The 22,428-nt window shown below is 33.2% G+C and overlaps 3 protein-coding genes and 1 pseudogene across 4 annotated transcripts; 2 read left to right on the top strand and 2 right to left on the bottom strand.

Annotated features, from left to right (window-relative positions):
• Positions 1–289: 289 nt before the first annotated feature.
• On the bottom strand, positions 290–2,657 carry LOC7457549 (cyclase-like protein 2). Of its 2 annotated transcripts, XM_024608280.2 has the most exons (6): positions 2,033–2,647; positions 1,695–1,739; positions 1,337–1,409; positions 1,019–1,116; positions 826–896; positions 290–651 (listed from the first exon to the last, which is right to left on the bottom strand). In XM_024608280.2, exons 1-6 carry the CDS (start codon positions 2,382–2,384, stop codon positions 526–528), a joined length of 765 nt encoding a protein of 254 aa, XP_024464048.1. In that variant the 5' UTR covers positions 2,385–2,647; the 3' UTR covers positions 290–525. The 2 variants fall into 2 exon arrangements, with proteins under 2 accessions (XP_024464048.1, XP_052311885.1); XM_052455925.1 differs by lacking the exon at positions 1,695–1,739 and having other exon boundaries at positions 2,033–2,657.
• Positions 2,658–6,275: 3,618 nt separating this feature from the next.
• LOC18102099 (cyclase-like protein 2) lies at positions 6,276–10,319 on the bottom strand (annotated as a pseudogene).
• A 3,408-nt stretch (positions 10,320–13,727) lies between these two features.
• LOC7457551 (probable LRR receptor-like serine/threonine-protein kinase IRK) lies at positions 13,728–15,250 on the top strand. The gene has a single exon (XM_024608166.2). The coding sequence runs from the start codon at positions 13,888–13,890 to the stop codon at positions 15,043–15,045; it is 1,158 nt and encodes a 385-aa protein (XP_024463934.2). The 5' UTR covers positions 13,728–13,887; the 3' UTR covers positions 15,046–15,250.
• A 5,399-nt stretch (positions 15,251–20,649) lies between these two features.
• Positions 20,650–22,415, top strand: LOC7490059 (uncharacterized). The gene is made up of 5 exons (XM_002313106.4): positions 20,650–20,838; positions 20,921–20,979; positions 21,084–21,133; positions 21,742–21,887; positions 21,995–22,415. The coding sequence occupies exons 1-5, from the start codon at positions 20,825–20,827 to the stop codon at positions 22,197–22,199; spliced, it is 474 nt and encodes a 157-aa protein (XP_002313142.3). The 5' UTR covers positions 20,650–20,824; the 3' UTR covers positions 22,200–22,415.
• Positions 22,416–22,428: the final 13 nt, after the last annotated feature.

The raw sequence follows: 22,428 nt of genomic DNA, 5'->3' as shown, positions 1-22,428 counted from the left end.
AATGCACTTAGAGATAAGTCGTGGAGAAGAGCAATTACTGGGTAGACTTCGTCTTCCACCGCAATATCACGTGAGGATCATTATATTCTTTTTATTTATGTGATTTTTGTGTTCATTACCCAGGTTACAGACTTAATCTTCCTAACAATTTTTTTATGCTGAAGGACAAGAATGGGAAATTGATGGAAGTTGCTTTCTTATGAAAGGTCTTGCCTGATAATTTTGCCTTCGGCTTAGATACAGAAATCCAAAACCATAGTTATCATAGTTAGCCAGTTATTGAGAAAAGTTTCATGACTGATGCTGCATATCAGAGTTTTTTTCCAGCTGTCGTTCAATATTGATGCATATGAACATTATCCTGACATCAACATACAAATTCAAAGTTTCACAGTGAACAAGAGAGATGATTCCCTAGGTAATTATTGACTGACAGATATAATGATACTTCACCTTCAAAAATCAAATAACTTGCAACCGTTGAAAAGGATAATTAAATAGCTTACAAGTTACAGAGTTCAAATATCATTTGATAAGAATGCATCTTGCTGGTGATCCATCAGCGTCAAGCATCCTCAGAGGTAAACAATGGACATTATAATGTCCTGGTATAATGTTGTCAAGTTTTAGGCCTTCCACAAGAATGATTTGCTGCAACATTTGTGCACAGTCAATTAGTTTCAGCTTTTGACATAATCTTTAATTTCCATTTTATATCCAGAAAGGAATCCATATTCATGCAAGGCAGTAAGCTGAAAGAGCAGACGGTTATTAAGAGAAAAACAAGTGTTCTCAGAAGTAATTGTAATCAAAATAATTTCTTACTCTTTTTTTCAGAAAAATAAGATGAGGTGGGATTGTATTAACATATGCAGCAGAGGATAAGTAATCAACTCCTGCATTTCATAACAGAAAGACCATCAGTTTTGTAAAATAATGATACAGAGATGTACAGTATCTTACAATGCAGAGAGAATTTGGATACCATAAGCAAAACAGGGGACTAATCTAATCTTACCAACTAGTTTGATGTCTGTGTTCTCAACCAACCATTTTGCCCCGTCCTCCATGAATGCAACATAACTCGAGTCAAATTCCTTTTTATACATAAGCTTCCTGAAATTCGATTAAATCCAATATCTGTAAAGTGCTGTTTCCTTTAGATTTAGCAGCATTTTATGCTATTTGAATCAAACTAATGACAGAAACGAATTAATTTCTATGTTTCTGCTAAATTAGTATAGAAAAGAATCTGCAGAAAACATTTCTGGATTTCGTTATCAGTATTAAAACTTGAGATGCAGAAACTTAATACACGAATTAAGTAAAAAATTACCTGTCAGTATTTAAAGTTCTGAATAGCACACGACGCACTCCCCTTGGAATATTCAAGGACTTCATAACCTCCGCTGATGCAAGAAGCTTGACTTATTATAGCATGATGTATTAAAAAACTATTAAGATAGGTCTTATCAGTCATCATCAATGTAAAAGGCGAGTGGATATTCAAGAATTTCTTTTAAGCAATTCCAAACATTAAAATTGATACATGGGCAAAATCTAACAAGCACTTTGACCTTGTCTAATTAGACATACATGGTTAACTCATTGGCTCTAGAGAAACTAGAATTTTCTAACACACAAACCAATAGTATGGATTGCAGAGTAGAAATGAGTCCAACTTAAACACATACCAGTTATGTTACTATCCCTTGGAACATCAACCAGCAGTGCAGGGCCTGTTGAAGAAAAAGAAACACAACAATGATCGGTGATCTCCAACATGAAATTGCAGGAACTAAGATTGTAAAACACACCTCCAAACCATTATAACCATCCGACTAACACCTTGAAAATCGATATTTAAACACCAGCAATAACACAATATGAGCTAATCTTTAAGGCAAATTTTATTTTCCTAAAATCATCATATAACGTCCTAAGAATATGCTATCGTCTATTTAAGCAATTAAAGTATACAATCAACAAGCAAAAAACAAAGGAAACAGAAGCACGGAGAAATTTGCATTACCATTAAGCACACCCAAGTCAAGTGAATTGACGTTATATCCAGCTTCATAGTATTCCTCGTAGACATGTCCAGGTGCATCAATATGCGTGCCTGTGTGTGTGGACAGCTTAAACTGAGAAGAATTAAGTTTGGAACCGTTCTTCATGCTATCAACAAGCCAAATGAACTGGCCCAGACCGTCCTTGGATTCCCATGTGGGCATGTTAGGATTGATCTCGTGGGTGATATCGAAGATTCTCCCATTACCATACACCTCACGATCTCTGATCTCTCTTCTAGGTTTACGAGCTAGTGAAAGGGTGACTGGAGATAGCAGCAAGCCTAGTAGCATCAGAAGCTGCAATGCCCTCATGGTTTTGTCAAAGGGAGGAATTTTGGCTATCAGAGTTCTTGGTGCTTAGCAAGCAGGTAGATGCACGGGCACATATATATTGACTGTTGGATATTTAGGGCATCATTTTCAAATCAAAATGGTCCATTAATATAGAATCAGATAACGATAACAAGATCTCAAATGGTGAAAGGAAAGATAGGGAAATTGCGGATAAATAATTAAGGTTAAGGGAAATGCTTAGAAAATAGTTGAAAAATGATTAACGGGTGTTTTTATTTGACTCTCTCGTCACTCATCGTCTTCTTTGATGGCTCTGGCTACTTTCTTGATTTATTCGAACTTTGGATCTGCTTCCTTTTGTGATGTGGCAACAATTATCATTGATTGGGATGATAGTCGTAATATAAAATCAACCAATTTAATTATTTTTTTCAACGTTCGGAATTTCTCAAGCGGGTGAATTATCTAATTCATAAACAAAGTTTTCTTACATGTTCTTCTTGACGAGAAACAGTTCCCTCATGGCATTCCGTTACACATACAGCTTCCATAGATTTAACTTACCAGTGGAAAGTTTTCTAGTGTTGATTGCTTTGTTTAATTTGGGAAAATATTTAATTTCCACTCTTAGAGTTCTAATGAAAAATTACTCGTTGGGGTTACAGTGTTATTTACTTGTTAGGGTTCAAACAAGAATTATTGCTAAGTATTATAAAATTAATATTTCAATAAAATTGATGAGTGTCTCTGAAACGTGAAAGTTAAGGCATCTTAGAAAAAGGCAAAACTAATTCAAAGGTATGATTTTATTTTTTTAAGGGAAAAAAAAGATATTGCCGGTTGAAAATTAGTCTCTTGAGATAGAGTTGAGTCATCACAAACACATCGGACGCAAATAAAAAATGTGATGCATGAGATTTTAAAAATAAATATTTTTCTTATTTAATTTTATATTTTTAATTATGATAAACAATGTGATGAGTAGAAAAACAAATATCTTGTATTTAATTTTATATTTTTATTCAGTGTAATTTTCATTATTTGAAGGAAATAGTTTTCCTAGTTTATTTTTTATAGTCAACGTTACAATAACTTTCTAGTATTGTTTTCTATATAAAAGATTATATATTCTTCTAACAAGTAAATTAAAACATAGATTAATATAAATTTAATGTCTTGAATGTCTTTCTATAATTATAATTTTTATGGATTTTAAGAGTTTTAACTTCCATTAAGCTATATTACGCGTCACATTGTTATTTCAACAAATTGCCAGAATATTTTTAAAATTTGGCCCAACAACTCTCTCAACGTAGTTGTTTAGAATGTTACGCTACCAGAATATTAAAATGTATTAAATTAAAATATATAATTATCAATACCACTCGCCTGGTCAAAAAATATATAGAAAAAGTAGTGTATGATTTCACACGGGGCAACTAGGTGTCCATTGAAGTTTAATTAAAGAAAATGTTTGATTGTGTGGTTGTGATTATTTTTTAAAATATTTTTTATTTAAAAATATATGTTAATAATATTTTTTATTTTTTAAAAATTATGTTTTATATTAGCACATCAAAATAATTTAAAAATATTAAAAATATATTAATTTAAAATAAAAATAATTTAAATTTTTTAAAACACAGTGCTAAACGAACCTGGTCAGTTTTCATTCGTTTTCATTGTCAATTCAGTCACGTGCAGCTATGAGAGGTCGCGTTATCTATTTAATTCTCCCATCAAGCACGTGACATTCACATGGTCAAAAAACTGAACTCAAAAACAAAAGTAATAATTGAATTCAATTATTATGTTTGTCTTACTCTTGAATCTAGATCAAAGGGGTTGGTTTTTTTATTTATTTTTATATTATTTTTTTAAAATAAAGTTTATTAGAAATTCAATTCTTAATATTTTTAAATATAATATTTTATTAAAACTTTTGAATTGAATAAAAGTCAAACAAAATACTGTAGGGAAAAAAAATAGTAAATCAGCTCTGAGCAGCCAGCCACAGGCCATGATCTTCTGTTTGGTCCAATCTTATTTTACTCCACCAGCCGACGCCTAGATCACAGTTCATTGCAAGAAATTTAGCAAGTCTCGTGGATTTAGCAAAAACTCAAGCTCGGTTATAAAAGTGAAAAAAAAAAAAAAGGTGCCTGCTTTAGTTCGATCGAAAACTTTCTTTTTATGGAAAAAAAGAAGATGCATTTCACTGGAAGCGTCACATTAATTGTTTATGAGACAGAACCTGAGGGTCTGGGATTTACGCACAAGACACCGGACCCAGAACACATTAATACGAGGCACAACCTATGCTTAAAAAGTAAATGGTCCTGGATTCAAACCCCAAGTGTAAAATCACTCCTCTTTGAGTCCCCGAGTATGATCTGTGAAATTCTCTTATAAATCTAGGTGACGTGGCATAACTTTTTAAAGCCTAGTTTATGCAGGAGTTATTTGAAAAAATAGATATATTTTTTTCATTTTATTTTATTTTTTTATATTATTAAGTTTTCCTAGTTTCTCTTAGAAAGTGACGTATTGTTCTTAGAAATTTTGGTAGTGGAATTCATGATGACATGACCTGCACAAATACATTATATTGGGGATTTACAATGAAACAACCTGCAGAAAAAAATTATGTTAAGGACTCGTAATAAAAATGGACCACACTTAAAAAAATATTCAAGGTGGATCAATGACAGTTTTTTACTAGGGTTTAGTGTGTTTTTAGAAAAATAGATATTTTTTAGTTAATTTTATTTTTTCTTATTCTATATTATTATGTTTTTCTATTTTTTTAATAGTTTTCCTAATCGATTTTTCCTATTCAATATTATTATGCTTTATTTATTCTTACAATAGGAGGATCTCTGACCCCAACAAGTAAATTTGTTTCGCAGGTGCACATAATTTCCAGCAATTACCAAATCTTCCACATCATAGTTCATCGAGGTTTCGTCAAAATAAATTATGATCAATAGAGAAACTGTAACCATGCCAGTGTCACAAATGAAGTCTGAATTAATAACCATGCACATTTATAGAAAGTCTTGGACAATTACAGACGAACACTACAGATAAATACCTTAAGATGTCAGAAACTTATGGTGAAAAATTATCATTTGATGAGAATGCATCTTATTGGAGATGCTTCAGTGCCAAGCAAACCTTCGAGGTAAACAATGGACAGAATATATTCCAGGCTGGATGTCATCAAATCTTGAGCCTCCCACAGGATGATTTAATTTCCAGAAACATAATTAGCATAATAATAATTAATTAATGCTGAAGATTGAGTACTGTTGACACATTTCTTTCCTCAAATCCAAGACCCGTCGTGAATTGAAACTATGATTTTGGTTTTCATTTGAAGGATGTTGAAAATTGAGGTGTAGAACAAAAGGTAGATTAAAAGCTTACCAATTAGCTTAATGCCAGTGTTTTCTACCAACCATTTTGCTCCGTCCAGAGTAAATCCCACGAAGCTCGTGTCAAGCTGATTTTTTAACACAAGTTTTCTTCAGATAATTAAATACTAGCACTGTTCTATTCAGATGTTCAAACACCAAATGCAAAATCCATTTATCGGACCATTATAAAGGTGATGTTTAGTGTAATTTTAAGAACTTGATTTAAGTTATTTTTTAACTTTTAATTCAAAGAAAAGTAAAAAATTATATATCTGGTTAGAAATAACTTTTAACTCCAATCAAAATTTTATCATAAAATTGAGTCAAAATTTTGTTTTAATTAAAAACTTAAATTCTTAACCACATTCTTTCCTTAAAAAAGTTGTTTTGAGTCATTTTTAGTATGCATATTTTAAATTTAAAGTCATTTTAATTCTTTTTTAAATATGTTATTGATGAAAAATATTTTTTAGATGATGACTCATCATCGTTGTAATTCAAAAATCACGTCAAACGAACTCTATATCAACTACTATTATATATGAAAGGCTATTTGATTACCAGTAGCATTAATAATTAATCACAATCATACATAGAACATGCAGTGTATTCGAAGTATAATACCATCTTTATAGCATCTCTCCCGCAGTCAAGAGTCCAAATAGTAGGGCACAGGGGCCAGGTGAATGGTGATCGACTTCTCTTGCACTGTTTTATTCCACTCAGTACCTCCCTGGGGCTGAAATCATTGTTTCCTACAAGAAATCAGGCAGTTTGCATGAACCTAGCAATGAATAAATAAAAAGTAGCAAGTTATTGCATACATTTTACTTGAAAAGGCAGCCATCAATTGTATATATCAAAGAAAAAACGAATCGCAGTCAAATTAAAATGTTAACATGCAGGTGGCACAATGCCTGGATATATATTTCTTTGCGCGGTATATAGATAATCTGTGACAATTATAATCAAGTTTGAAGCTAGTGCTTCAGATACAATAAATTAACTTACAATGAAAAGTTGTCATTTGATGAGAATGCATCGGGTTGGCGATCCTTCAGCACCAAGTATCCTTAGGGGCAAGCAGTGGATAGAATAAACTCCAGGTTGGATGTCATCGAGTTTTAGGCCTTCCACAATGATGATTTCCTGAAACGAGCTAGAATATTCAGGGCTGAATATTGGTGGCCGATGCACTGTTTTCCTTAAATGCAAGAGTCACCGTTTATTGAAACTTATTCTGGGTTCTAGTTGTTGAAGTTAGGAGTGAAATTAGGTCAATTGGCCAGAAAGAAAGGTGCTTTGACATGATCGTTGTCATCTAATCTCTCGACAGTATATCAGTCTCACCCTGCTTTCCAGAAGGACAAGATGGCCTGGAACCACATCACTCCAGGCAGCAACAGCCAAGTAATCGATCCCTACATTGGTCAAGAATATGTGTGCGTATATTTAAGTTTGACAAATATATATATATATATAGCAAAAGAACCAAGTGTTGAATTAAGGAGGCTAACAGCTACCAATAAGCTTAATGTCAGTGTTCTCCACCAGCCATTTTGCTCCGTCCGTGGTAAATCCCACAAAGCTTGTATCAAACTGATTTTTGAACATTAGTCGCCTGAGATTTTTATTTAAAATATTTTCAGTAAAGAAAATAGCTATGATCGAAATCAGCAGTCAGCATATCTGTTCCGGTGGTCTGGGCCCCCAACATACGAGATATTCTTACAGCCTATTGGGTCTCACAATGTTGTCCATGGAAAACACACGACTCTAGTTAAAAGTTTTACCGCTTACCATACACGTATTTTTAAAAAAATATTTACTTTTAATTTGAAAATATATTAAATAGGTTTTTTTATTATTAATATTAACATACCAAAATGATTGAAAAGAATTTAAAAAATATTAATTTAATAATTTTGTAAGATGAATATATTTTTAAAACGCATGTAAATACCAATAAAAACAATGTACTACAAATTAAAATTCATGTTGAGGACAACTACTATAATTTTTGTGAAAATCTGAATTTTTTTTTCAAAATATATAATTTATTTTATATTTTTATATTGTTTTAATGTATTAATATTAAAAATAAATTTTAAAAATTAAAAAATATATATTATTTTAATATATTTTAAAGTAAAAAATATTTTTAAAAGTAAATAATTAATTTTTTAAAAGTAACAAACACTACACAGTAGCCCGACTTTTAAGGCATTAACACCTAGATTGACGCCCTCACAATTAATAAGTTTTTTTATTTTTTTTATTACGGTGTTGGATATTTGGATTCAAACACAATATGATATGACCCGATGAATATAAAGCATCCATCTCGACCCATTGCGTGTGCGCGTGTGTACACGCAAACGTAGAATTACCTGTCGGTATTTTCTGTTCTGAAAAGAACACGACGAACTCCTTTAGGAATACGCAATGACTTCATAACCTCAGCTGTATGAAATAAATTAAGTACCGTTGAGTTTATGCAGGAAAGTAAAAAGCAGGAAATAATCCCAAACAAAAACTATATTGAAAGTTGAAACCATAAAAGGGCCAAAGGAAAGTACATTAAAAAAAACAAACATAAACAAGAAATGTGTTTGTAGCTATAAAATTCATAACTAACTGAAATACATACCAGTTATGTTCGTTCCCCTTGGAACATCAATTAATAGCCCTGGACCTATATATTAAAACAATAGTTAATGTCCAGAAAAACAAAAATAAAAAATAGTTCAACAGCGAAAATTTTTTTCTCTCTGTCTCAGCACTGGCTGTCTAGGACTAAATTGCCCCTGGTTGGGTCTAATATAATCCTTTCAGGTCCAGAAATTCCACTCAAAAGAAACTACTTTAGATATATATCAATTAAATAAAAAGAAAAGGCAAATAAAAAACCAGAAGCAAATCAACTAAACGCCACAATCTTAGTATTTGCTTGTAAAAGAAATTAAAGAATATAATCATTCCTAATGAAATCCTAAAAATCCAAACAAAAAATCCAAGAAACTTATTAACAAGACTTTTGAACTAGATAATCGGTTAATCAATTAATCCTAATAATTTCATTTATTTTTATTAGTCCAAGTGGTTGATAGCTTATACTTGATATTTAGTAGGTTAAGGTGGCATATGGTTGATACCTGTAAAAGATCATCTTTAGTAAAGGTAAGGACTCTCTGATATTTAAATAAATATTTTTTAAAGAGAAAAAATACAATAATATTTTAGAAAGATACTTTGAAAATATATGTGCGTCAAAGAATGAAGATTGTAAACTCTTGTTATGAAAATCTAATTGTGTATTTATAACCTATGAGTCTTGTTCTTTTGGAATTGAAGTATAATTTTACCTTTGTGATATTTAAAATTGTATTGTAAATTATATTCCACTCATTTTATCTACCTAAAAGATGGAGACATAACAGATCATGAAAGATTTTAATACACGTAATAGTGTTAGCAGAATATAAACATGTTTAATTAAATATATTTATTGAGAAATAAATTCACTAATAGTTTATATAAAAATCTAAAAAAATAATGATGTTTGAATATATAGATATAGCAAATCAGGTCATATCCGGTCTACAATAACAAAAATTATCTAGCTCAACATTTAAAAAAAAACACTTATTAGCTTAACAGTGTATTAGGCCAAGCTATCGGGCTTGACAACACTTGTCAAATCTCACGAGCTAGGTCTTGGAGGCACCAAATCTAGATGGTGCTTGGATTTAGCAGGTTCCAAACCTAGGTTGTGCTGGGCCTCATGTATTACCAGACCCATCCACCGGTCTAACACCATCAATCAAATCGTACTGTACTTGGATCTAACCATTGCCAAGACCCAACACGTCTAGAATCGAGACATTGCCGAGCCCGATCTTAACTAAGTAACTTTAACTATACCTAAGCGTGTCTATATTGGGGGCATCTTTATGTTGTTGCAGGCCAGCCCAATGCAGCCAATAATTAAAGAAAATTATATTTGTATGTTTTTCTTGATTTGAAATTTTTAATAAAATATATAAAGATAAAATTTTGTTTAATCAATTACCATTAAGCACTTCAAGGTCAAGAGTGTCCACATCAAACCCAGCATCGAAGTAATGATCATGGTAATGTCCAGGTGCATCAACGTGTGTGCCAGTATGAGTGATCAACTTCATCTCCGATATGTTGGCGGAGGACCCATTCTTCATGCTTTCACGGAGCCACAAGAACTTGCCTAGCCCGTTTTCTTTGGCGAAAACGGCAGGTCGCTCCTGTACTTGTGAGTAATGTCAAATATTCTCCCATCACCATACACTTCACGTCTGATTGGGATAAGTTTACTGTCTTGTGAAGTTGAGACCGAGGTGTCCGTGGTGCCAGGGATGGTGGGGTAAGCGGCGCTGGAGGCTGTGACGGTGGAGAGGAGAGAGAGGAGTAGACCGAGTAGTAACAAGAGGAGAGATGTCATTGATTTGGTTTTGACCATAGATACTCAAAATGTGAGTTGAAAAGTACTGTATCTGAGGAAAGATTAAAATAATAAAACTTGTGGTTGTGGTTGCTTGGTCGGTCCGTGGTTGATATTTCAATGGGTATAGAAGCTTTTTTTTTTTTGGTGCAGATTTATTGTTTTTTTATATCATAAGATATTTTTATGACGTAGTTTTTCTATTTGTACAGCCTTACTCGGTATAAATGAAATGATTCTTTTGCATTCTCACTATTTTTTATTTGAAAAGATTCTATTGTGAAAAATGCATTTTAAGTGTGCTCATTTTATTGACAGTGTGAGAATCATCATGTGATCCTCAAACTATTTCAATTGGAAGGTTTGGGTTGTATATATCATCAAAACCTCTAACTTGGAACCCTTAATTTAGTCATTAATTTTTTTTAATTTTTTTCTAACAAGAATGAAATTTCATTAATGAAGGATATAATGTCCAAATTACTAGCAGAAAGTCTAAAAACAAGGACAATTTGCGATGGAAAGGGCATGAACTCGTAGTCCTTTAAAACCAATAAAGGGCACTATAACAAGTAGTTCATCTAGCCAATCGTGTCAAACTAGAGTCAGTAACACAATGGAGAAGACAGGCAATTCATCTGACCAGGAAGAACAGTAGAAGTAGACCCCATCGGTATATTTTATCACCGTTCTCCACCTCCGTCCACCAAAACACTCTTAATATAATCACCTTGGGAGTGGAGGAATCATCCTTACCATACACGTCGCAGCCCGGCTAACCAAGAAACATGGTGGCTCTGTGATCTCAGGTTCCAAGAGGATTTCAACCTACAAAAACACCATCCAATAGCTGAAATCCATCATTTCTCTCGCGCTCAAATACTGACACCAGTAATTCTAGCGCCGCACTCCTCCAAACAGCTTAACAACCCTCAAGATTTGCCAATAAAAACAGCAAAAGAACTCTAGCCACCACTCTCCATAATAACAACCGCATAGCCTTAAAATTCACATACAAACACAATAATTTCACTTCTCTACTATAAAGCTAGTAGTATACAGTCAGTTTCTCTGCACACTAGATCCATTGATAAGCAAGGAGAAGAGTTACCGAAAGCAAATAAAATAAAAACCATCATCAATCCAAAGTGGCAATTTAAAATATTGGAGAGTACTGTGGGAAAACCTTCACCAAGAAAGGAGCCTGGAGAGGTCGGGGAAGGCCATCCCTAGATGGAGGGATTAAACCCTAGACTATGAAAGACCGAAGGCCTTAGAGAATGATTTTCGACCGGTCCCTCAAGGATAAATTGAAAATGTAAAGAGACTTTTTAAGGACAAAGTTGATGCAATTAAAAGTTTACAAGTAATATATTACATAGAATTTCTAAAATATAAAGATAAAAAATCATTTTCTCTAAATATTTTCTGAGGATTTTGCTACCATGCCATAGTTTAAATGGCATGCGAGTTTTTATTTGAAAAAAAAAAAACATGACCCAAGTTCGTTTCTATTGCCGATTATCTACCCGCGATTGCTGATTAAAAATCTGAAAATTGAAGAAAATGCTATGCTGAGCAGGGAAAATGAAACTAATGGAAATAGGTTTCTGATCACGACAAGGTTTTTTCGAGGGGAAAATATCAGTGGGACTATCAGACATGACAGCTATTTTCTAGTCGTTTAATATTTGCTGTGCAGTAGCTGTCTAAAATTTTATTAAACAATAACCAACCTTTCAGTCTGCCTTACAAGAACACTTAGTTAGGCATCTTTTGAACAGTAAGTATACCTCGACATGGTCTGGCTAGTATATCCATGTCTTTTTAATTTATACTTGGAGTCGTCAACTTCCATGAATTAGTTAGTTTAGTATTGAGCCACACTTATCAAACAACATTCGTGCGAAAATGAGAACACTGTCTTCTAATTGTTTGTTCTGTTGTTCTGTGAAATTGTTCCTCTCTCTCTCGGCCTCAGGTAGCGCCCAAGTCTTCATATGTGGCACCATGTGATTAGTGAATAAATGGGTCTCTTGCACATGCAACCTTGTTCGTGTGTTAAAATCAAGATTTTCACCCTAGTATTTATGATTTATATATCATCGTGTTACTATTATACAAGCCGTTGTACTGCCAAGTGGGGGGCTACCCATATTTTAAAATGATGCTTTGAATATTACAGAGACTTGCATACATCATTTGTTAGAACCGTTAATTCATATTTATAGAGACCTTCGTACGTAACTTCAAATATTGCATTGTATCCACTTGACTCCAGAAAAGTTGTATAGTGGAATATCATTTGCAATATTATATGTATATGAGATATTTTATATTCTCGATGCATATTTACTTAAAAATTTTAATTATACTCCACTTTTGAAAAAAGAAATACTACAAATTATATCACACATGATTTGATATTTCCTAAAAAATACTTAATTAAAAAATAATAAGAATGTAAATGAGATAAAATTTACCCTATATATTAAAATAAAGTTTTGAACAATTACTTACGAGACCTTAAAATGAATTGATCCTGTATAGTAGTCATTTTCCTTGTTTATGTTAAGCAAAAAGCTATACAATATACATTTATAACATGATCTTTTATGTAATCAAACTAAAAATAATTATTAATAAACATGTAGTAAGGAAATTTCATTCAAAGTTTTTATTGTTAAAAAAAAGTTGTGTAATTTCTTTTTTTTTTCTTTACATAATTGATGAACGTGGAATTTACATCTTAAAATGTCCTTAGAAAACTAATCGCAATGCTTGCCTATTTATTAATATATCAAACATTAAATCATCTAGTAGGTGACCTAGTGATAAGAACTTGAAATTATAGGGTTTGTTCCCCCTGTGATCTTAAGTTCGAGCTCTATAGTTGTTAATATGATGATTATTAAAGGTATACATGGTTGTTGACTTCAACGGCTCGTGGAATTAGTCGAGGTGCAAGCAAGCTGACCTGAACAACCACACACACACACATATATATATATATATATATATATATATATATATATATATATATATATATATATATATATATCATACACTAATAAAACTTAATTTGTAGAGATAGATGATAGAGGAAAAGGATCAGTAAGGTGGAGATGGATTTCAACATATAATTGCTATCGTTTTAAACTAATTGCTGACATAAAGTCCTTTTTTTCTCTCGAGAATCTGACGTCAAGTTCTTTGAATGACGAAAACTATGACATGAAACCATGTTTATATGTTTCGAAGTTGTGGGTGTTATCATGGTAACATTAGAAAATGTTAATTGTGTCACTGGAAAACTCGACAATTCCAAATAATTTGTTATGCTCCAAGCCCCAGCAATGCAATTTCTTTGTATTCAAAAAGCCCTGAGCTCAACCAACAAAAAATCACAAATCATGCACTTGGGCATCCTAACAACAGTAAATTCACCCCCACATTATAAATATCTTGATACAAACATGTACCTGTCTGAACATGCACTAACTCCAACTTTTGAAGTGCTCTCCAGCCATACATAAAACTCATAGAAACTCAAATTCCACACGCACAGCCCCCCCAACTTCTCCTCCCTGTCCTCTCGAGTCCCAAAAATCTCTAACCTGCGAAAATGCTGCCTAGCATCCTTCAGCTCCTGCTTACCTTCTCTATTCTTTTCAGCACCAAAAATCTCATAGCTTCGTCTCTCACCTTACCACAAGACATCTCAGCTCTCAAAGCCTTCAGAGCCTCAGTCAAGCCAAGTTCAATCCAACCTTGGTCTTGCCTGGCTTCATGGGACTTCATCGCCGACCCCTGTGCTGTCCCTCGCCGAACCCGCTTCACCTGTGGCATCACCTGTTCCCCTGACTCAACTCGAGTCACACAACTCACTCTTGATTCAGCTGGCTACTCAGGGCGACTCACCCCACTCACTTCCCAACTCACCAGCCTCATTATCCTCGACCTCGCAGATAACAACTTCTTCGGTCCTATCCCCTCCTCCATCTCCTCTCTGATCAACCTCCAAACCCTGACTCTCCGTTCCAACTCGTTCTCCGGCTCGGTCCCTGACTCAATCACCAACCTTAAATCCCTCGAATCTTTAGACCTTTCACATAATTCTTTATCTGGTTATCTCCCAAAAACCATGAATTCAATGTCAAGCTTAAGGAGACTCGACCTTAGTTACAACAAACTAACTGGGTCTTTACCAAAACTACCATATAACTTGCTAGAACTGGCTTTGAAGGCCAATTCTTTGTCTGGATCATTATCAAAATCATCCTTTGACAGCTTAACTCAGTTAGAAGTAGTCGAACTCAGTGAAAACTCGCTCACTGGCACTCTAGAATCTTGGTTCTTTCTCTTACCTGCGCTTCAACAAGTTGATTTAGCCAATAACAGCTTGACACGTCTCGAGATCCCAAAGCCTGCTAACAGTGACCTCGTGGCTGTTGATCTTGGGTTCAATAAAATCGAGGGAAACGCCCCCTTGCATTTTGCTGATTATCCACTGCTGTCATCATTGTCACTAAGATACAACAGCTTACGTGGCACGATCCCATTGGAGTATAGTCGAAAGAAGAGTTTGAGAAGGCTGTTTCTCGATGGGAATTTCTTGATTGGAAAGCCACCACCGGCTTTTTTCGCCGCAGACAGGTCGGTTTCCGGTAGCATAGGGGATAATTGTCTCCAAGCATGTCCAGGTTCGTCTCAGCTGTGCATGCCTTCGCAGAAGCCAAGTTCTATATGCAAGCAAGCTTACGGTGGAAAACCAAGGTCTTAAGGCGTCAGGTTGTTATTTAATATATATATATATATATAGATATAGCGAGAGTAATACTAATGTGTACTGAAAGTTTTTAAAACAGTGAATTAGATATAAAGGTGATGATCATATAATTAGTTATTGATTTTGATTTGTAATAGTTGGGATTTTTCAAGTTAGATTTTCGAAGGTTAATGTCAAATTAATTGATAAAAAATTAAAATGTCAAACTAAGTAAAGGCATTTATTACCTAACCCAATAACTAGACAATGAAATTAGTTAATGATTCTAAAATGGTTCCCTCAATTTCAAGCCAGGGAGTTATAATGTCACATGTGCTTGTCTCAGCAATCTGGCCAGGAAGGGGGGAAACGAAAGGGGTTTTAAATGCAATGCCGACATTGATCACTGTGTTCGTGCTAATTACGTTATGGCATGAATGTAGTTCTTTTGGAAATGAGACTCGCTCGGTTCTAGATTGTTTTCAATTGTTTGACCACCTCGGAAATACCCCTTTTCTACCTTAATACTTTGACAGAGAGGCCATCGGCCTCAAAATTTAATGGCGCACAGGTTTCTCTCTTTGAAAAGATATGAGGGTCAAGTCTCTCTTGCAAAAAGAAAATGAACATGGGTTTTCCAAGTAAACATGGATTATCCAGAGGAACACAAATCACAAATATTCTAATGGAAATTAGCGAAAATGTGAACACGTTTCAGCCGTGTAAAAGGGTATATATTTGGTGGCTGCAGCTTTAAAAGCAGTTCCACCACCTCCATTTTGTTGGATCTATCATCATTACTAGTTTGCAACTGACAAATGTCGGGATAGTTCGGCATATAGCATCAACTACTTTATACTTAACTCGCTTTTTTAAATAATTTTTTTTAAAATATATTTTTATAGTAAAACAAATAAATTAAAAATTAAAAATTTATAAATATATACTATCAAATAAATTGAGAATTATATATATTAATAAAAGAAAAAAAAACATAAATAATAACTAAAGTTTGGGTTGTAGACCAGAGAAAAGTCGTCGAATACAGTTGTTCTGTTTTGGAACGGTCTGGCTGAAGCTGTGTGCATCTGTCGGTGGAGCAACCTGTGCATACACATATACCTTATATGTGTCTTTTTCATTATAATAAATGATCCTTACCAATTAATTGTGCGCTGATGATATTCGTGTTTAACCATTGTAGCCTGTTATGATTTTTATAAATTGATTTCTAATTTATAATTTTAAAAAGTTATAAATATATTTGATTAAAAATAAATCTTGATTTACATTAAAAAATATTATAAAATCGACTCAGAATTTTGATTTAATAAAATGTTAATATTTTTTTTAATTTTTAACTTGTCAAAGGTTTACTACAAAATTGATCGAGATCTTGATTTAATAAAAAAATAAATTTTTTATTTTTTAACTTTTAAATTTAAATTTATCCTTGTTACAAGTTATTTATAACAAAAATAATTTTGTGAGTTTTACCAAACAAAACCTCAAGTTCTTGCGCAAAATCTAAGCATGAGATTTCTACAACAGCAGCTGGTATTGAATAAGAAAGTTGTTAACCATCTACTAATTGAGTTTAAAACTTTAGTAATCTCCCTTTCCGCCCCCCCTTTTCCCAAAACAACACTTACCTCTATGATTAATTAAAAGTTGGTGTGATAAAACGAAAGGAGAGAGGTGGTTACAATGACAACAAAGATGGTGGATTTACCCTCTGCAACATTGTTTGCAAGAGTCCAAGCACACCACCGGACCTTTTACGACTCACCTTTTCTAAAACGACAGCGATATCTTAGTTTCAAGCGCCTGGCCAGGCCCCCAGATGCACATCTCCATGAGATGTATTTTTAAGGAAATATTTTTTAAGAAAGCAATTTAAATGAAATTATAAAAAAACTACAGTTACATCGTAAAGGGGGGCGGGGAGCGATTTCCGGGAAGCGTAGAGAGGGGAAAAGAAATGGCAGTGCATTATTACACGATGAGGTTGGGGGCAGTTCATTGTCAACTTTACCAGCCAGTTGTGAATCACAACAAAAATGCAGGGACCCAACTGTAGGGTCTCCGTTGCTTTTGCAGGTGATAACTTCAGATCTGCTTAAACACTGCTCGGAGGGCTGTTGTTGAAAATGAAAAAAGGCAAAGTACAGTAGCAACCAGGAGAAAAAGAAGAAGAATGATGGGTCATATTCCTATAGGGGTTGTTGCTTATGATTGATTATATATAAGATAATATTGCAAATAATTGATTGAAAACTGTGGCTGCTACGCTTATCATAGTTCATTCTCTTGGATTATTAACAGGAACTCTAAAAGGATTGGTTTTCTTAATCCAGCAATCCACAATAAAATATTTATTTTACTATTAAAAAACAAGTAACACAGCTGCTTCAATAATTTCAGGGAGTTTATTTATCATTATCAAATTTAAAAGTAACAGTTAAGCACTTTCAATTAATTTTTTTTTTTAATTTTACCATTTAATTTTAAATTTGTTAAAAATTTAGCTTATTAACTTGGATCTAAGATTTCACAAGTTGCGTGTTAGGGAGATTAATCTGGGTCTAGAAAATTCACATGAGTTTGCTTTATTTTATTTTTTGTTAATTTTATATTTTTCAGTTTCATCCTTCAACATTTGTTTAATTAGAGATTGAGATCCATTGATTTTTTTTATTTGTTTTATATAGGATGTTTTATTTGCCATCCTTTTTAAATTTATCCTCTACATTTAATTGATCAAATGTAAGCATGAGATGCTCACTTAATTATATTTAAAAAAAAATTATTGGATAGATATAGTTTTATTGGCATTGATAATCATTTAATTAAATAAAGAATTTATTCAAATAAAAAAAATTATTAAACATAACTGAGTAGATGCCTCGTGTTGCTAGATCAAATATTTTGATTCACATCTATCCTTGTCTTTTCTATTTTAATCTTTATTTATTATTAATGATTTTTATATATATATTTACTAACGCAAATAACTCTTATTTTATTAATTAATCACATACATGAGTTTTTTTATTTTTAATTAAGATTTTTTTATGACAAAAACAAATTGGAAAGGTTTGTATATTTTTTTTTTGAAAAATAAAATTATGTGAACTCAACAAATCACGAAAACTCTACGAGTTTTTTTTTCTTCCCCTCGATTTATATATCAGGATTCAAGAAAGTATGATTCGCTTTTATTAATTTCGTCTCCATTTGTTCAGGGTACACCCATTTAATTAAACAAAGTATATATACTGGAATCCAAGATTCGGCGTGAGTCATTCGTTAATTCTTAATTACGTGTTGGTCAACAAGCAACCTGCAGGCAAAAAATCTTAATGCATGTGAACTTTATATATACATATCAAAATCATGAAACGCCAATTGGTTTTCCTAGGAAGAAACTACTGTTGAGCACCGCTGAGCTTAAAACAAGAGGAAATTCTAATTTATTTGCGGGAACATATTGAATATTGAAACGCGGCGTTTTGTTTGGAGGCCTACATGAAAACGGTATAGATTTAAGTTTTCTAGCACGCAATTTCCAATGTAATGAGAAATACCAGTTTGCAAGATGCTTTGGTCCTAACATTCCACAATGGTTAATCTACCTTAATTAATAAAAAGGCCATGTACAATAGATCATCGAAGTGTTGTTTATGTTGCATGCATTATAGATAATAACTAGTTAGTGGCATGCACGTCGCAAGCTCTCCTTTCATTTTTTAAAAAAAGTTGGGTTATAACACTGGCAGAACTCAAGACTATTTAAAGTTAATTTTGGGTCTTACACAGCCAATAATCCAAATGCCACGTATATGTTGGGGTGTGACCAGCCCGCAGGCAGGCACCCCAATGTGTGCAGGGATGTGCCCAGCATTTAGGCAGGAGCCCAAGCACCACGTGTGCGCTTGTTCTACCAACACACATGCAGGCAACTCAAGCGTCATGTGTACGCCGGGGCTGCCCAGAACACCTGCATCTGCTCAAATGCCACGTGTCACCACGTGGTTTTTTTCCGATAGTAATAATAATTTTTTAAAATTTATTAATGATGATAATAATAATATTAATTTTTAATTTTACCTTTCAAATCAAATCTATGGTTGTTTTTCAATATTAAGAATAATGTTTTTTTTCTAATTTAGTAATTATTTTATTAATAATATTAATTATTATAAAAATAATAATATTTATAACACAAAAGATAATATTTTTAATATTAATAATTTTGATTATAGTAAAAATAATAATATTCATAACACAAATAATAATATTTTTAATTCTAAGAATATTTAAAACACAAACAATAATAATTTTTTATATTAAAACTTTGAATTATTATAAAAATAATAATATTATAACACAAATAATAATATCTTTTATATGAATATGTTGAATTATAAGAAAAATAATAATATTTAGAACAAAAATAATAATATTTTTTATATGAATACTTTGTATTATAAAAAAAATATTTACAACGCAAATTATAATATTTTTTATATTAATACTTAGAATTGTTGAATATTTTTAATAATACTGCGTCGCAGGCTCATTTTTTATTTTTATAAAAAAATATCATAAAAATTTATAATATAAATAATAATATGTTTTCAATATTAATAATAATAATATTTTCTCTCAAAATTATTAATTATTTTATTAATAATATTAATAATATTAATTATAATAAAAATAATAATATTTATAAAACAAATAATAATATTTAAAATCCTAAGATTCAGGAACCTTGGGTTTTGATGAAGGATCCAATAGAATTGGGTCCTGACGCAATACTCATTGATCATGGGTCCTGACGCCGGACCCAAACCCTTGGGTCCAGTGTCATGACTCAAGCGCCAAGTGTCCCCAAGTGGGGCGCGGGCATGGCTCCCTCCCAGCGACGCCCGGGCGCCATGTATACGCTGGGGTGCTAGCACCCAGGCAAGCAACCCTAGTGCCCAAGGTTGGGCAGACCGAGCGCCAGGTGTCCGCAGCCTCACAAATGCCCCCACCAAACAGTGCAACCTACAATGAAAGTACTCACAGTGCACAGTACCCGCTCTACAGTACAAAAATAACAGAACAATGAAATTCACAATAAATTCACTTACAGTGAACAGTAGCCCATGCTATCGTGAAATATTGATCAATTTTAGTTATAGTTAACAAATACAATTAAGTTGATGTGGCATAAGTGGAAGAGGCTCTGCTCATTTAAGCTAATTTAAGTTTTTGTAGATTCAATAAAAAAATTTGGGAAAGATTTCTATTTTAATATATGATAGAACCTTGAGGAATTAGTCATGCGCAATAATCTGGAATACCTTAGAGAGAGAAAAAAAAAAAGGAGCTGGAAATGGCAAAATAATCCGATGAAGGCGTTAAAAATTCCAGAGAGAAATTGGAGTTGCGATCTTGGGTTGAAAGGGCCCAGATATCTATCTACCTGATCCATAACTCTTAAAACTAAACCTAATAATCAGCCCATAAACCTAATGGGCCTTTGATGACCATACAACCCGTATCACGTAATTCGGGCGCAATTCTCACGGGTCCGAGGCTACTAACTTGCCTCATCCTCTCTGGGTTTTAGTTTAGTTTTCTGTCTCAGAGACTCGGCAACTTGTGTTCCTTAGTTATATTTATCTTCTGCTAAACTGATAAAACCCTAGACAACTTTAATTTGCTTCCAGACATTAATTTTCTCTAGCGTTCTTTATAATATCTTTAACAACTCTCGAATTGTAACTTCGAACCTTCAGTCATGGGAAAGTCAAGGTGCGTAATTTCCCTTCTTCTTCTTCTTCTTTTTTATTAATGACTGTTGTTCTTTTGATTTTTTTTTATTTTATGTTTGCAGACAAGATGCTGCGTCTAAAGCGGACCGTAAATTCGAGAAGAAGGTTCAGTTCTATAGCAGTGAGTGTTAATTCTCTTTTTTCCTTTTTAATTAACTAATGGTTCCTCTTCTTTTTCCTAGCTCTATCCTCTATTATATTTCTTGTATTTGCTTTTCAATGCAGAGGTCAGAGATGCAGTTGCTGTTTTGACTGCTCAAAAATCTATTACTAAGGTAACCGATTGTAGTTTTCACTTTAGTTGTCTCAGAATAGTATAGTTTTTTCCCGGTTATAATGGGATTTACACGGGTCTAGATTGTGCTTCTGATGCTTGCGTAAATTGCCGAATTCGTAGAAATTATACTCAGAAGTCTTCTATATAACCACGGTATCTCTATTACATAGTTTCAGATGGCTTATCAGTGGAATGTTTCAGTTGTTTGAGTTCTGAAGAAGATTCTTCATGTGCGTTTTTTTATTAGTTGCAATTATGTCCTTTTGATGTTTTTAAATGATGGGGCAGTCTCTAGATCTCTTATTTTCATCGAGGACTACTACTTATGATAACTTGAGAGGTTTGATAAATGTTTGTGCTTGTTTTAATTGGGTTTTTATTCTTGAGCACTGAATGGAATGTATATAACTTGATCTAGTGTTTGCGGCTTTGCAAATTAGTCAACATTGAAAACCTATGTTTCTGCAAATGTCAATTGGAGTTTTTATAGGCTCTTGGTGTCCATGCCTCACTATGGAATGTTCTTCTTTCATTTTTATTGTTGGGATCTTATTAGTTTCTGCCTTATTATATCATGAACTAAACAAACAATTCCTGTTCATTCAGAAGAAAAAGCTTCGGAGCCGACAAAAGAAATTGAAAGCATATGACCTCTCTACCCTCACAGAATTCCTCCCTGAGTTGAAGTCTCCTCAGCAATCAAAACCCACTGCCGAGTTTAAATTGAATTCTAAATCAAGGCAAAAACTAATGTGTGTGCTTCATTTCCTTGTTTGTTATCTCATAGAGATGTTCTTCTTTTCCTTTACGTTATCTTTATTGAATCTGAGCTGTGTGATAACTGGTTTTCTCCTATCAGATTGAAGGAAGGGAAACAATTAAGTATGGTTCTTAACCATCCGGCTTTCCAGGCAGACCCCCTCGGATCCATTCATCAACACTTACTGAGCACACAACCTGTTGCGGAGGAGAAGCCAAAGAAAAAGATGAACAAAAATGGAGGGAAGAAAGTAAAGGGGAAAAAGTCGAAATCCTTAACTACACCTCAGTCTATGGATTTCTGATTTTCTATTTTGATGAGTCGTCATGTCCATATCATATCCTGAAAATTCCTTCTCTCAAAATTTTTGGTTATCGCTGCCCTTGCATGTTTAACTGTGTTGAAACTTGTAATCAAGTGGTCAGTCCTATAGGATGCTCCCTCTCTGGATTGAACCTCCATTTCTGAACTCATTTAACTTAACAATTTGTAATTTGTGGATGCATTTCCTTTTGTTGTAGCCTTCTGCATTA

Source organism: Populus trichocarpa, chromosome 9 (genome assembly GCF_000002775.5).
Source record: "Populus trichocarpa isolate Nisqually-1 chromosome 9, P.trichocarpa_v4.1, whole genome shotgun sequence".
Lineage (NCBI taxonomy): Eukaryota > Viridiplantae > Streptophyta > Magnoliopsida > Malpighiales > Salicaceae > Populus > Populus trichocarpa.
The sequence above is the reverse complement of the archived record's forward strand: the minus strand, read 5'-3'. Positions and strand labels throughout refer to the sequence as shown.